This window comes from Antechinus flavipes, chromosome 5 (genome assembly GCF_016432865.1).
Source record: "Antechinus flavipes isolate AdamAnt ecotype Samford, QLD, Australia chromosome 5, AdamAnt_v2, whole genome shotgun sequence".
Taxonomy (NCBI): domain Eukaryota; kingdom Metazoa; phylum Chordata; class Mammalia; order Dasyuromorphia; family Dasyuridae; genus Antechinus; species Antechinus flavipes.
In genome coordinates this window covers 35,977,501-35,994,281 of record NC_067402.1, presented here as the reverse complement: position 1 = coordinate 35,994,281, position 16,781 = coordinate 35,977,501, and the positions used below count along the sequence as shown (strand labels likewise).

The 16,781-nt window shown below is 33.9% G+C and overlaps 1 protein-coding gene across 2 annotated transcripts in view; it reads right to left on the bottom strand.

Annotated features, from left to right (window-relative positions):
- The window catches only part of ANKRD28 (ankyrin repeat domain 28), a 165,703-nt gene that overhangs the window by 49,860 nt on the left and 99,062 nt on the right, over positions 1 to 16,781 (bottom strand). For both annotated transcript variants that reach the window (XM_051963115.1, XM_051963114.1), the window contains exons 4-7: positions 16,597 to 16,667; positions 13,616 to 13,816; positions 12,730 to 12,817; positions 967 to 1,109 (exon numbers count right to left, since the gene is read on the bottom strand). In XM_051963115.1, coding sequence (XP_051819075.1) covers positions 967 to 1,109; positions 12,730 to 12,817; positions 13,616 to 13,816; positions 16,597 to 16,667 — 503 coding nt within the window. The remainder of the gene's footprint in view (positions 1 to 966; positions 1,110 to 12,729; positions 12,818 to 13,615; positions 13,817 to 16,596; positions 16,668 to 16,781) is intronic.

The following is a 16,781-nucleotide window of genomic DNA, read 5'->3' as shown; positions in this document are numbered from 1 at the left end:
ACAGGCATGCGTCAATGAAAAAAGGAAACATAAAATTAAATCAATGTGTTGTCAAAGGATATAAGAATGTTTTACTTCAGAATTCAAAAACATGACTTTCCAAATGAAGTTTCTGAGAAAAGTTATTATTAAACTGAGACTGCATCTTTAAAATGTATGTGAAGATAAATTAATTGTATGGGTACACTTGTCCACACATGTCTTCAACTACTTTCTCTCTCTTTACTAGTTTCCTACTTCTGTGTTTTGTCTGCACATAGCTCTATATTCAAAAAATATAATCAAGTCTGGTTAGAATTACCGCAAGGAAAAAGAGCAACAGCTCTCTTTTGGGGGTATATCACAGAAGCGTCAGTGTGTAACACTTATCTTGTTTGCTTGAAAGGGTTTTTTGCTTCCTCCAGTTCTCAGCTGTATTTCAGATGTCTGAAATTGCTGGATAAGTGAGGTGTTTCTAAGAAGGTATTGGATCAATCATAATAAAACTAACTTTTTCGACAAGCTGTTCAGTAGGAAGATAGAATCTCCTGGACCCTACAGCAGAAACAGAGGTGAAGAACTCGTAACTACATCTAAAAGAAAAATTTCTACCAACTGAAGGTACTTATGCTCAAAAAATACTTCAGGGCACCCTTTTTATCTCATAAGTAAAATTGCCCACTTCCTACTCAATTATATTCCTGTTGAATAGCTAAACTGCAAAATCAACCATTAGAATGGAGGGCAGAGTCTAGATTGTTGCCTTTTTAAAAAATCCCCAGCCCTTAGAACTTAGCAGGCTACAATGTAGGTGCAAATGTTTAGTAAACTGAATTGAATATAATGGATTGTTTTCATATTTAAAGACACATTCAACAAAAGGAAAAATTTTAAGAAGCAATTAAAACACAGGGAAAATTTCTATATTACGCTGACCAATAATACAAAATTAGATACTGTCCTTTTCAAAGCTTTTCCTGCACTTACATCAACACCGAGATCTAGAAGATATTTCACGACACTGATCATTCCACTAGAAGCAGCAGCATGAAGAGGCGTATAAGATTTCTTATCTTTACATGTAACTTCAGCTCCATGAGCGACAAGCAATTTCACAACTTCAATGTGACCTGAAATTAGTGAGTAAAGATAAATAGTCCTATCTTTTTCATTGCTGTATATGTCTTTATCTGTATAAAGTCAATAAATATACATTTTGGTTTCCCCTTACCCCCTATTAGAAAATCATAGAAAATGAATATACAGGACAATAATAAAAAATAAAGGTAATTGGATTTGGAAGGGGAAGGGAACATAAAAGAACTACTATTATCGATGATGACTTTCATGCATATTAATTTCAAATTTATGGATAATCATCCTTCACTATGACTAATTTGCAAATCACAAACTTTCTAAAATGGTTTAAAACAATGATTATTTATGATTTCTTATACTTTCCAAGTTATTTAATCCTACAAGCTTAATATTTAGAACCCTGTGAACTCTAAGTCCATCCAGAGCTCATTCTGTTCCTATAGTCACACATATCTAAGGCATACTCAATTGTCTTATCATGTAGTTGCTAATGTGCATGTGAGTTTATTCTAAGCTAATATCCTCCCAAACTCTTCACATCTCGCCCTTACTTCTTCTGATCTTTCAAAAGTTTCCATAACTCACAGCCTGGTACTTAATCATTTTGATTTTGCCCATGGGCCCTAGTAACTATGAAAACATCTGTTGTGAATTTTTCACATTATGATCCACTATCCCGCAACCTATTACTTCTTCAGGAATATTCTTTTATTTAAAATAATGAAAGTATTTGACTTCACTCTGTTTTGAGGCGCTACAAAACCCTATAATGATCTGGGTCAGTATGATACTGTAAGTATTCAGTAGCAGAATATTTTTATATCATTCAAATAATCCTTCTTCAATGCAAACTTCTCTGTGTGTGTGTGTGTGTGTGTGTGTGTGTGTGTGTGTAGAGAAAGAATGACTTAAAATGTAAGTTACAACAGCTTTAAATTTTTAGCAAACTTCTATAATTGGGCTTTTAATTAATATTAAGACACTAAAATCAGGCACAGGAAATGGAATTCTAAAGTGTAGTTTGCTCACCACAACAGGATCTTAGAGGGTGAAACTGAGAGAGTAAAGAAGTAGGAAGCAATTGTGCAGCATGATAAATGTGGAAAACTGTTTAGAAGGACATGTTTAATCTATATTGAATTACTTGCTGTCTAGGGGAAAAGGGGGTAGAGTGAAGGGAGGGAGTTTTTGCAAGAGTTTTGCAAGAGTGAATGTTGAAAATTATCTTTGCATGTATTTTGAAAATAAAAGGCTATTAATACATTTTTAAAAAAGAAACTAAAAATAAAAAAAAAGTAGGAAACAATATAGCTGAATTCAAAACTCTTCCAAACAAATCTAGAAGATACATTAGAATGATTCTTGATAAGATCCAGAAAAAGTCTGGAGCAGCTCAGCACTGGGAAACATGAGAGGTCTGCTGACACTGGCAACAGGACTGAGGCAGTAAAACACTGTGCCTAGAACACTCCAGTGCCCGGAGAGGGAGCACATCAAAAAGCAAAAGGAGGTTCCAGATTCAGACAAGGCCACACCCAGACCCAAATAGGACACTATGATGGGATAAGTGCTATCTAGCAGTTTCATCAACTACTCAGTTATAGATCACAGATTCATGGCAGACTGAGAATAGGACATGAAAATGGTGAAGGGAGAGGAGATAAAGTACAGTTTTCAGATAGAAAGGTTCTGGGTAGTATCCATAAAAATGAAATTCAGAAGCAAGCAGCAGCAGGATAGTCCACATCCTGGGAGCTGAACAAGGTCTCAGATTCAGCTTCTAGCCTCATCTGGCCTCTTGAAATCTGGAGAGGCCAAAAGAGACTCAGGGATCCTATAATTCTGTCACTATTAACTGGTATGAGTATAGTAACAAATATCTTGTTGTTAAAATTCCAGGTCAGGAATTTGCAGAGATCACACCTGAAGGAAAGTAATCAAACTTTTGTCCTGAAGCAGATTATTCTAGGAGGACAGAAAGCTATTGGGTCCCTTAGCCTATCCCTGAAATCCTGGAATAACAAAACAAATCTTTATGTCAAGTTTAGACTTGACATAAGAAGTAGGCTGCAGGAATGAGCAAACAAACAAACAAAAAAAAGAGCCTCACCATAATAAACAAATGCAGAAGAGAAAACAATAACAAATAATTTGTCAAAATGAAAATACCTGAAAAAGATGAAGTTTAAAAAAAAAGTTAAAATGTTTTAATAAATGAAATGTGAAATAAATAAATGAGGAGAAAATTGGCAAATAAATGAGAACCACGGGGTAAAAAACGGGAAAGGGAATTAATACTTGGCAAAAAATGAAGAAAATCTTTCCTAAGCATCACACTCCCTGTAAATTAAAATGGACCAAAGAAAAGCAATGATTCTAAAAACAAGACATTAAAATAAAATGTGGAAAAAATGGAAAATGTCAAACTTGTCATTGCAAAAACAATTGACCTGTAAAAAAAAGATCAAGGAGATAAAAAAATTAAGAATCAGTGGACTATCTTAATACTATGATCAAAAAAAGAGCCTGCAAATCATCACAATTCATGAAAAATTTAAACTATGAATTCAGAGCTCTTAGAAACAGAAGATTAGACTAAATAGACATGGAAAGAATTCACTGGTTATGTTCTGAAAGAATGCCTAAAATTAAAACATCCAGGAACATCATAGTCCAAATCCTGAACTTTTAGACCAAAGAAATACTATTGCAAGCAACCAGAAAAAAAGGAATTCAAATACTGAAAAACCACAGTTAGACACCATCATAAAGTAGTGAGGAGCTTAGAATACAGTATTTGAGAAGGGAAAGATACAAGCTTACAACAAAGAATAACTTACCCAGCAAAACTGAGTACAATGCTATAGAGGAAAAATAAACCTTTGATGAAACAGTACTTCAAAGAATTCCTGATGAAAAGATCCAAATTGTGTAGAAATTCTTAAGTTCAAACACAAGAGTGAGAGGTAGCATAAAAAGATAAACATTATAATGAACATGATAAAGAACTAAAAAAGGATAAACTGCTTACTTTCAAATACATGTGTCTATTCTGAATCTTATCATCCTGGGCCACAGAGGCAGTATAATTAGAGAAGGCCTGGGAGTGATTCTGTTGCATTACTTGGTGTCTTGATCTTAAGAGAAGAATGGAGAGAAGAGAAGAAGAACATACAGAAGGAGAATGAAAAGAAAGATTAGGGAAAATTATCTCGCATAATGAGTGAGCAACCAGAAGTTTTAATAAATACAGTCTGATAGGGTTGAGAGTTGAGAGGAGGGTGGAGAAACTGACACTTCAACCGCACTCTTACCTGAATTGGTCAAAGGGGCCGCCCCAAAATTGAGAAATGGCTGAAAAAGTTATACTATATGAATATGATGGATTAATATTACATTGTAAGAAGTGATGGAGAAAACTTCAGAAAAACCTGAGAAGACCTATCAAATAAAATAAAGCGATTTGTTTTTCTTTGTCTCAAGTGTGTTTGGGAGGTAGGGGGATGACACTAAAAGGGAGTGATAGGGTGGAAAAGTGAGAGGGCAGATTTTTGTTGATTGAAATCAATAAAATATGATTTAAAAAAATTAAAAACCTCTGCAGATAGATAGAAGGCATAGACAGGACTGTTGTAAATTTCAGGTGCTTCATTCTAGAATATGTATTATATTTCTTCACACTGAATAACGTTATTTAATTTTTCTGTTCTTTTTATAAGTATCACCGGACAACATATTACAATGTTTCAGATGGATACTTAATTAAATCTATTGCCATATCAATGAAAATATAGAAGACAATACATAATTTTAATACATAAAACAGAAAAAACTTTACAAAAATAAAATCTACATAGCTAGGATCATAAGGGAAGCTATTGATTAGTTGAAAAAAATCTTTGCAACAAATATATCTGATATAAAATATATACAGGGAATGAATGCACATGTAAAATAAAATCATTCCCTAGAAGAGAAACATAAAAGAAGATGAGTATTTTTCAAAAGGAAAATTGCCAGTTGTTAATATGAAAGACTACTCAAAATCATTAATAATCATCACCCAACTTTAACATTTCACCTAATCCACATATATAGCAAAGTGGCAAAGATGACTACTTACAAAGGCAATGGAAAAGGCATCCACTACTATACCGTCAATGAAAATGAATTGGCTCAAACATTTGTGATAAGAGTGATAAGAAAGTGAGAGATGTTTTTTCATTTTGCCCAAGATAGAAAAAAGATCCCATAAATAATAAACAATGGGCATTTATTGGGAATTTAAATACCAGTTTCTATGTTAAGCAAGGTAAAGACAAAGGTGAAAAAACTTCTGCACTTACATTCTAATAACACTTTTGATAAGAGTAGAAACCTGGAAATTAAGTAATGCCCAATCACATGGGAAATGTTTTAAAAGACTGCGGTATAGAAAGGGACCTGTATGTGCCAAAATGTTTGTGGCAGCCCTGTTTGTAGTGGCTAGAAGCTGGAAAATGAAAGGATGTCCATCAATTGGAGAATGGTTGAGTAAAATGAATGTTATGGAATATTATTGTTCTGTAAGGAACGACCAGCAGGATGATTACAGAGAGGACTGGCGAGACTTACATGAACTGATGCTGAGTGAAATGAGCAGAACCAGGAGATCATTATATACCTCAACAACGATACTGTTTGAGGATGTATTCTGATGGAAGTGGATCTCTTCGATAAAGAGAGCCTTAATTGATCAAAGATGGACAGAAGCAGCTACACCCAGAAAAAGAACACTGGGAAATGAATATAAACTGCTTGCAGTTTTGTTTTTCTTCCCGGGTTATTTATACCTTCTGAATTCAATTCTCCCTGTGCAACAAGAAAACTGTTCGGTCCTGCACACATATATTGTATCTAGTATATACTGTAACCCATTCAACATGTAAAGGACTGCTTTCCATCTGGGGGAAGGGGTGGAGGGAGGGAGGGGAAAAATTGGAACAGAAGTGAATGCAAGGGATAATGCTGTAAAAAATTACCCTGGCATGCGTTTTATCAATAAAAAGTTATTAAAAAAAAAAAAGACTGTGGTATATTATTATAACAGAATAATACTATACTAAAATAATAATATTGATAAGTAACATTTTAATGGCACCTATTATGGCAGTGAACATTGTTATCTTGGAACATAAGTGCTACTCATCCCCATTTTAGAGATGAAGAAATTGAGACAGACAGAGGTTAAGTGACTTGCCTGGGGACCTATAGCAAGTGTCCCAAGCTATTATGAATTCAAGTCTTCCTGATTCTAAGCCTATAACTCTTCTGTGCCACCAGCTGACCCAGAAAAAAGAAAAGATAAATGCAATGAATTTGAAGGGGGGGAAAGTCATTAGAATTAAGGAGATACAAAATTGAATCAAGCAGAAAACAATATATGCAATAAATAAAATATAGAAATGGAATTGAACTTGTCAGTACCAAGTCTTGCATGGAAAGATATGAGAAAACTTAATTCTTTCTTTCCTTTTTTTTTTTTTTCCCCCAAGGATGGATGATTGGAGAGGGAGGGGAAAGGGAAAAAAGGGAAGGAAATTGAGACGAAGGCATAGTGTATACAACCAGCCACAACTGATATGACCATAGATTTTTCTTACAAAAGAAGCCACTGAGAAGGCGGGAAAGGGATGTATGTAGAAATGATTGTGATGTAAAAACAAAATGTATTAGTTAAAAAAAAAAAAAAAAGCTTTCTTAAACCACGGACAAATCCCCATCAACACTGAATTTATGTATTCAAATAACAGAAACAAAACAAAAAACATTTTAAAAATAGCTGTTTCAATAACTTTAAAAAACTGTGGCAGCTGGAGGCACAAGGAACAAAGGCACAAGGAACAAAGTACTGCCAGGAAGTCAAGAGTTTTATTAGTATTACACAGAAATTGCTGATGATTTGTATGGATTTGCTTTATATTCTGTAAATTTGTAGTTGTTTCAATTAATTTTTTAGTTGTCCCTTTAGGATTCTTTAATTACATCACACTCGAAGAAAGCAATAATTTTGTTTCTGCTTAACCTATTTATAGTTTCCCTAATTTCAAACCAACTCTGAATTAATAGTAGAAAGCAAACGGTCATAAAGTATAAATTTATTAGAGGTTATTATAATCTCTCTTGCTAATATTTATAATTTAGATCATAAGATATTTGGAGGCAAAGGGTATCTTTTGTCTCTTTTTTGTATATCCAGAACTTGGCATGATATCTGGCCCATAAGAGGTACTTAAATATTTTTCATTGGGGCTATTGGTCTAGAGAGTCATTTCTGTTTTGACTCTCCCTGGTTGATGTATCAAGACCATATCACTGTCATAAAAGGAATTTGATTGCAAAAAAAAATACCAAGAGATCCAAACAATTTGTTATATTGTAATTATTGTTTGTTTCATGTAAAACAGACTAAAATGACTGGTGAAATATTAACTGGTCATGAATAAGGAATAAGGAAAGCCAATATAATGAAATTTACAATACTATCTAAATTATTATTCAATGTTATAGCAATAAAAACCAGCAAAGGTGAAGGAGAGAGAGGGGAGAGAAAGAAAGAAGAGAGAAGAGAAAGAAATAATGAAATTAGAGGCAGCAAGGTAGCAACTGGAAAGTACCAGGCCTGGAGTCAGAAATTCATGATTTCAAATCTGGCCTCAGACACTAACTTTTATGACTCTGGGCACCCATTTGCCTCAGTTTCCTAATCATCTAGTTTATTTTATAAAATGAACTAGAGAAGGAAATGAAATGGCAAACCATTTCAGTATCCTTGCCAAAATAACTAAACAACCTCCAAATGGGATCACAAAGAATCAATTAAAACAACAAAAAATGAAATTCATATGGAGGCAAAAAAGTTTAAAATGTCAAGAAAAATAATGAAAAGATGTGGAAACAACTGAGGGCCTAGCAGTACCAGATTTTAAACCACAGTACAAAGAATTATAAATAAAAGTTGATAACATATTTAACATGTATTGGACTACCTGCCTGCTAAGGGAGGGTGTTGGGGGAAGGAGGGGAAAATTTGGAACAAAAGATTAGGCAAGGGTCAATGTTGGAAAAATCACCCATGCATATGTTTTGTAAATAAAAAGCTTTATTTAAAAAAAACCCACAATTTAAAAAAAACAACTTGATACTGATTAAAAAATAAAACACCAATTAGTGGTTAAAAATCAGATATATAATACACACAAACAAATGTACCTAATACCAGCTATAGTCTAAGGACTTAGTGATAATGATTAAAAAAGTGTCAAAGCAATGACTAAAGCAGAAAGGGAAAAATCATCAAGGTTTATTAGAACTACCAAGCAAAATTTGAATTCTATCAAAAAGAGAAAAATCAAACAGTACACATAACTGAAATTCATTCTTATTGCAAGTAAGTATATTTCTTTGTGACCCTAATTGGGGTTACAATTAGGGTCACAAACTACACTGAAGCAGTTTGCCATCTCCTTCATAATTCATTTTACAGATGAGGAACAAACAAACAGGGCCAAGTGACTTAATCAGGTTCACATAGCTTGTAAGCTTCTGAGGCTGGATTTGAGCCCAAGAAGATGAGTCTTTCTGTTTTCAGGCTCTGTTACCACCTAGCTGTGCCAATCTTATGTATACTGCTTTTTCCCCCACTATATATGTTGAAATGTTTATGTTTGATGGGTTTTTACTAAGACAGAATATTTTAAAATGTTTTTATCTAAGGAAGAAATCATGCCAACAAATATTTCCTGGGTCATTTAGACCGGGTATTATGGTAGGCATCTTATTTAAAGGAAAACACTTCCAGAAATTTTCCTTAAAACATTTCAAAACATAACTTACAATATGTGAGGAAACACTGTAAGGGATCCCTGATGAAGAACAGTAGAAAGAGAGAGAGAAGAAAACAAAACAGTGCCACACGAACCAGTTGATGGCCTAGGCTTGACATATCGAAAATAAAGTAATCACTATACAGATCTGAACAATAACTGATTGTAGCAGAATAGCTTGATGGTAGGTAGAATTGCATAAAATAAATATATTATGAAAGAATATGGTCAAGAGTTAAGGAGAACCTGTAGTAAGATTGGACTTGTAAAACAGAAGTATAGTTAACCAAATGGACTGCCATTATTCAAAGAATGCATAATCAGAGAAGTCACATTCTGTCCCCTCCTCCTGTGTAAACTTTGTGTCATTTTTAATCTAGCTCGCTGCTTTGCAAATGAAAGGAGGAAGAGATCTATGAGTTTTTTTACTCAATGTGCATCAACAGAATAGTTGGAAAGCGTAGCTCAGAGAGCATGAAGCAACCACACCTACCAAAAAACCCCAAACCAGGGGCCCAGAGCTACATAAACTCTTATTCTGGACAAGAACAATAGAGGTAGCTTGTTGTTCTTTTCTATCTTCCCTTTCTGTCAAAAGCTCCAAATCAAGTCTTGAAGCAGGAAAGAGTTTGCATACTATAATAAATTTAATTTACACTGTAATAGAATACTGAAAGCACTTCTCATTACCATTTATTTGGGATCACCATCTATATATAGACACACATATATTACATACATATCATACACACATATACTCACTTCCCCCAGGAGAGAAGTGGTACTCTTTGTCCATTTCTCCACAATAAATACATTCACATAATACACTTTCAAGTTTACCATATACTCCTCAGCTACTATATAGTAAATTACTATGAAACCAATCTCCTGATACCAAGTCTTGAATTAAGGATTTAATTAGTAAAATAAGCAATAATTATTCAAGTCAAATGCAGTGGATTTGGCATCAGGAAGTCAAGTCAATAAGCATTTACTAGTAAGCACCCACCATGTGCTAAACATTGTGTTAAGCACCAGAAATACAGAAAAAGACAAAAAGGGAACCTCTGCTCTGAAATAATTCCTATTTTAATGGGGGAGACAATAACAGCTATATACAAAACAAGCTATATGTTAATTTTCTTCAGTTTGTCCTATCACTTAGGAGTGTCAAAAAAGGTTTCTTGCAGAAAATGGTATTATAGCTGAGACTTGAAAGAGTCCAGGGAAGCCAGGAGTTACTGTACATCAGGAAGGAGAGTATTACAGATATGGGAAACGGCCAAGGAAAGTGACCAGAGTCCAGAAATGGGAGCGTCTTGTGTGAGGAAGAGCAAAGAAGTCAGTCGTAGGATTGCCAATTTATGGTGAAAGAAGTCAGATGGAAGAAGATCAGAAAAGAAGAGTTATGAAGCACTTCCAAAGTGAGAGAACTTTATGTTTGATCTGAGAGGCACGTTATTGAGGAGGGGGCATAAATGGACAGTGCCACTTCAGGGAGACTGAAGAGCAATGCAGCCAACCAGAAATTACTCTACAAGGCCAGGTGTAAGGGAGTGAGGGCTTATACCAGGTGGCAGCAGCAGTAGAAAGGGAGCAAAGCTAACGCTTCAAGGGTAGGATCAACAGGACAGGAAAACTTGGAATCTTGCTTTAGTTGTTACCCAACTGGGTTCTAAGTCATCCTTAACTTTTTTTATCTCAATTTTCTTATCTATAAAATAAGGAAAACAGTTTCTACTTCACTAAGCTATTGTGAGAGTCAAATATCATCACTTTATAACCCTTTAAGTCTATATAAAGGTTTCTATTGTACTATTATCATTAGAGTTATTGGTGACCTAGGAGGACCAACAAATAAAGGTTAGTCTTTCATCACATTTCTTATGAGTTCTGAAGTAACTTTGCAGCTAAGAAAAATAATTACAAATGTGTAAGATAAAAAATATGATTTAGAATTATAAACATATGATACATTATTCATTTAGGAAGTACAAATGTGAAATGCTTTAGTACAGTGGCCAGCCCATAGGAGACAAGTAATAACTGATTATTTAAAAGGCTAAAAATTCATGTACAATTAATCTTCAACATTCATGGGACAAGCATTCCTGTGACTTTCTTAGTAACTTCATTTCAAATTGTTATTAGCAACCATGCACATTCAAGACTATTTGACATCTGATCCAATGGAAAGTAACATTTAGGTTAAAAGAATTTTCTTTTCTTTATTTATTTGTGATATTGTAGATCTTGTGTTATGAAAAGTGCATACTGTCTGAAATTGGTTTTTAAAATAGAAATAGTAGCATAAAAGGTCACAAATTTAGAGAATCACTAGTGAGAAAAAATGTTTTCAATATTACCAAAATTATTATAAAATGCTTTGCATTTTATAGGTTATTTCAGGGCTACTATCCTAGAAAAACTATAATTATCGGAATTAATGTTTTTGTTATAAAAATGTATATATGCACATTGTTGGTGGAATTGTGAATACATCCAACCATTCAGAAGAGCAATTTGGAACTATGCTCAAAAAGTTATCAAACTGTGCATACCCTTTGATCCAGCAGTTTACTACTGGGCTTATATCCCAAAGAGATCATAAAGAAGGGAAAGGGATTTGTATATGCATAAATGTTTGTGGCAGCCCTCTTTGTAATGGCCAGAAATTGTAAACTGAGTAGATGCCCATCAATTGGAGAATGGCTTAATAAATTGTGGTATATGAATATTATGGAATATTATTGTTCGGTAAGAAATGACCAACAGGACAATTTCAGAAAGGCCTGGAGAGATTCACATGAACTGATGCTGAGTGAAACGAGCAGGGCTAGGAGATCATTATATACTTCAACAACAATACTATATGATGATCAAGTCTGATGGACCTGGCCATTTTCAGCAATGAGATGAACCAAATCAGTTCCAATTGAGCAGTAATGAACTGAACCAGCTATGCCCAGCGAAAGAACTCTGGGAGATGACTAAGAACCATTACATTGAATTCCCAATCCCTATATTTTTGCCTGCCTGAATTTTGGATTTCCTTCACAAGCTAATTGTACAATATTTCAGAGTCCGATTCTTTTCGTACAGCAAAATAATGGTTTGGTCATGTATACTTATTGTGTATCTAATTTATACTTTAATATATTTAACATCTACTGGTCATCCTGCATCTAGGGGAAGGGGTGGGGGGAAGGAGGGGAAAAATTGGAACAAAAGGTTCAGCAATTGTCAATGCTGTAAAATTACCCATACGTATAACTTGTAAACAAAAAGCTATTAAAAAATTTATATATATATATATATGTATATATATATATATATATATATATATATATATATATATATATATATATATATATATATATATATATATACACACACACACATGCAGAAAAGTATATTTTCAGCAACCTCTAGCAAAAGATTAATTTTTGGTGGGCACTGGAAATCTAAGCCCTTAGGTTCAATGTAGTAACAACTGTTTCATGCCATTTTCTAGGAAGATATCCCCACAATATCTGAGGACTGACTATACACTATATATTCAACATTTCATTTCAATAGATTCAAATAGCACTGGACACAGCCTTAAAATAATGGTATGTGTAAAATATGTAAAATGGTAATGGTAAGTAATTATGTAACTACTCCCTATATTTTGTTCTTTCATTTTTTTCCTTAACTTCTATAAGAATAATTCAGTCATTCAATCACAAGAATTATAATACGTAATTTACAAAACATAATACAAAAATGAAATAAAGATACATACCCATATATGCTGCCCAATGAATAGCTCGTCTGTCCTTCTTGTCAAATGCATTAATATTGGCACCTCTGGATAGCAGTAAGTTGACCATCTGGGAGAAACAATAAAACTTCACATGAATGCATAAAATTGAGATGTTCTCAATTAACTTTTTGGGGAGCACATGATTTTTTTTTTTTAATGTAAAAAAACATCTACTGAGTCCACAAGAAAGTAATTGGACTACCTGTACCCATTCAATAAGAAAAAGTAAAATGCCTAAAGGAAGTAAGCTAAAGAAGCATTTATTAAGTGTGAACAATGTGCTAGGCACTGTGTGTTAAGTACTTTATAGTCATCTCATTTAATCCTTATAACCACCCTGGTAGGTAGATATTGTTATTATACCCAATTTTACAGGTAAGGAAACTAAGAAAAACAGAAGTGAAGTCACTTGCTCAGGTTAACACAGCTAATAAATGTCTGAGGCTGGATTTGAACTCAGATCCTCCCAACTCCAGGCCCAAACCTCTGCTTTCTCTATTATGCCACCAAGCTACCCCAAAGGATATTAAGGATTCAATAATGCTTTTAATTTGTAAATTTGGACTTGATAATTTTTACTTAAATTTCCTACAAACTAAAAAATTTTGTCATCTTGTGATAAATAGTAAGAAAAATAAACCAAAGAAAGACAACATAGCAGCCTGGCACTTAATTTTCATAATCCTCACTGAAAGTTGAATTTGTTAATTGACTATAATTGTGGGATAAAAGACAAAACTTCTAAAATAACAATAATTAAGAAACAAATGTCTGTTGAAATGATAGTTTTGTTATGGCTATGAGGAAAAATGAAATCCAAATTCAAACTTATAAAATACTAAATAATTATTAAATGATTGCATACCTCAACATGTCCACTGAATGCTGCATGATGCAAAGCTGTCCTGCCAGCTCTATCGGACACATTTACGTTGCTTAGGAGGGGCACCAAAGCTTCAGCACATTGGACAGCTTTGTTTGCAGCAGCTATGTGTAAAGGAGTTTGCCAATTTTTATCACGAGCATTAACATCTGCTGAATGCTTCAACAATACCTGGACAGCTTCCTGAAAAATATGTGTAAATAAAAATTAGTGGAAAAGGATAGAATAGTTCTAAAAATATGCAAATACCCACTGAGAAAATTAAGATTAAATGATAATGATGTTTGGAATTTATAATCACAAAAATTACTATTAATAAACTTTAACAAATACCGAAAAATTGAAGGTTCTCTTAAGGATGTAATAGAGACAAATCAATCATGTAAAACTGTGACTTAACCATTCAAATAACTTAAGCTTTATCTCTGGATATTTCAGATTGCTCACTTCCCCAAAACAAAGTAATTCTTATTGTTAATTCTTGTTTATAGGAATAAAAAAGTAAAAATTTCTTTAGCAAATGACGTTTTTTTTTACCTATTTCTCCACTACAAGTTTGAATTTCTTAATATTACCTCCCTTTATTCCTTAAAATTCAATTCAACAAGCATTTAGTTGCTAAAGATACAGTGAAAAAAAAAATTGCTGCCCTTATTGAATCCTTTGGTGGATTCAACATATTCACATATAAATTAATTTATAAGATAATTTGACAAAGGAGAGAGTACTAATAAAATTGTATTCAGCTTTGGAAAGGAAGATATTTCAAAGTTGGGATCAAGAAGGGAACATAATGCCAAAATGTTTGTGGCAGCCCTGTTTGTAGTGACTAGAAGCTGGAAAATGAATGATGTCCATCAATTGGAGAATGGTTGAGTAAATTGTGGTATATGAATGTTATGGAATATTATTGTTCTGTAAGGAATGACCAGCAGGATGAATACAGAGAGAACTGGCGAGACTTACATCAACTGATGCTAAATGAAATGAGCAGAACCAGGAGATCATTATATACCTCAACAATGATACTGTTTGAGGATGTATTCTGATGGAAGTGGATCTCTTTGTTAAAGAGAGCTAATTCAGTTTCAATTGATCAAGGATGGACAGAAGCAGCTACACCCAAAGAAAGAACACTGGGAAATGAATATAAACTGCTTGCATTTTTGTTTTTCTTCCCGGGTTATTTATACCTTCTGAATCCAATTCTCCCTGTGCAACAAGAAAACTGTTCGGTTCTACACACATATATTGTATCTAGGATATACTGTAACCTATTCAACATGTAAAGGACTGCTTGCCATCTGGGGGAGGGGGTGAAGGGAGGGAGGGGAAAAATTGGAACAGAAATGAGTGCAAGGAATAATGCTATAAAAAATTACCCTGGCATGGGTTCTATCAATAAAAAGTTGGTAAAAAAAAAAAGGGGGAACATAAATATCATTTGGCCATCAGTGGCACAGCAGGAGTTGTCTGGTAAGATGAAGAAAACTGCCTGTGTGGTACTGGAGAGGACTAGCTTCTTATGTAGAAGTAGCAAATGATCAGACTCATACTTGAGAAAGTCTTCTGTCAGCTTCAGAGGAAAGTAGGAGTTGAATAAGCATTTATTCAGGATCTACTGTATGCAACACACTGTGCTAAGCACTTAACAACAATGATCTCATTTGAGGTTCACAACAACCCATGAGGTAGATGCCATTATCATCTCCATTTTTTACACAGAAGAAAACTAAAGTGGATCAAATATATTTTTAGACTAAGTAGTTTTAAAATTGGTGAGTAAGAGATACTTAAGGAATGTGGGAGAAGAGATATCCATTGGGCAAGGTTTAAGGGAAGAGAGAGAGGAAAGAGAAAAGAATGGAAGGAAGAGGGAAAAAAAGACATAGGAGAGAAGAAGAGGAGGGAGAGAAAACTTTCTTTCACATACTATTCTGGCCTTCATTTACTCTTTACTCATTTGCACGTCCTATTTGCAATAGGCTTAACAGATGTTCAGTCTTACACTGATGATCTTCAGATGCCTGCAACACATATCCATCTTTAGCTCCACAACTGATATGTTTCCTTTCCCCTTTATCCAGGTGCTTCGCTCCTCTATGAAGCTTCTCTTGTACCTCAAAGTCACCAATTTTATTCTAGTGATTTTCCATCTCATAGTTTTATGTTTTTTGGTGTGGTTTTTTCCTGCATACCCCACTCTCACAATCAAAATGTAAGTTTCTTAAGAGAAAGGATTGTTTTTTTCATTTTTGCCTCCTGATGCTTAACAAAGCATCTTACACACATCAGAACCAACAAACCATCTTACACACATTAGAACTATGATACATTTTTACTGCATCATACTCTGAATACATAATTGTTGTGACTTAGAACCCTATGCATTAAATAACCACCTCTAGTTTTTCGATAAAGACACTAAGGTCTGAGATGTTATAAGACCTTGGCCAGAGTAACAGTGTAAGGTTTTTGATGCTTTTTCCACATCTCAATATGAATTAATTTGTGAAAAATCATGACATGGTAGGGAAAAGAATCACTGAAGTACTTTGAACAGAAAAGTTACTAAAATTTCTTGTAACTGTAGTATTTTTACTGGTACGTTCTCGGTTACCATGACTTAATTATATTAGTGAATATCCAAACACATAGGAAGCAATAGTACAGAAGCAACATGGTCTCATAAATCAAAAGTAAGCCTCAGAGCTTGAGAGTTTCCTAGAGGGTTGTGAATAAAAGATACCTTAGGAGAGAAATGATCTTTATCAAATGAGTTGTTTATAATAGGAGTTGGGGGAAGGATACCTGGATATACTGTTGCCTACACAGGATGCTAGAGACTCAAATTTTCCCATTTGTGGAGAAAAGTAAGTTTTTATGGTTCCCTTTGCTAGCAATAGTATGGCCACAAGATAACCATTTCTTCAAAAATTATGCAATTAAAAAACATTTCATACCTCGCTACAAGATGCAACTGCTCTGTGTAAAGGAGTCAACCATTTGCTGTCTTTGGCATTAACTCTAGCTCCTGCAACAAGAAAAAAAAAGTTAATTTTTTTAAATTAAAAATTATTTCCTTAAAATCATTATACCAAAAATATTAACAGATTGTGTTTCAAACATTATGATAAAATTAAGAGTT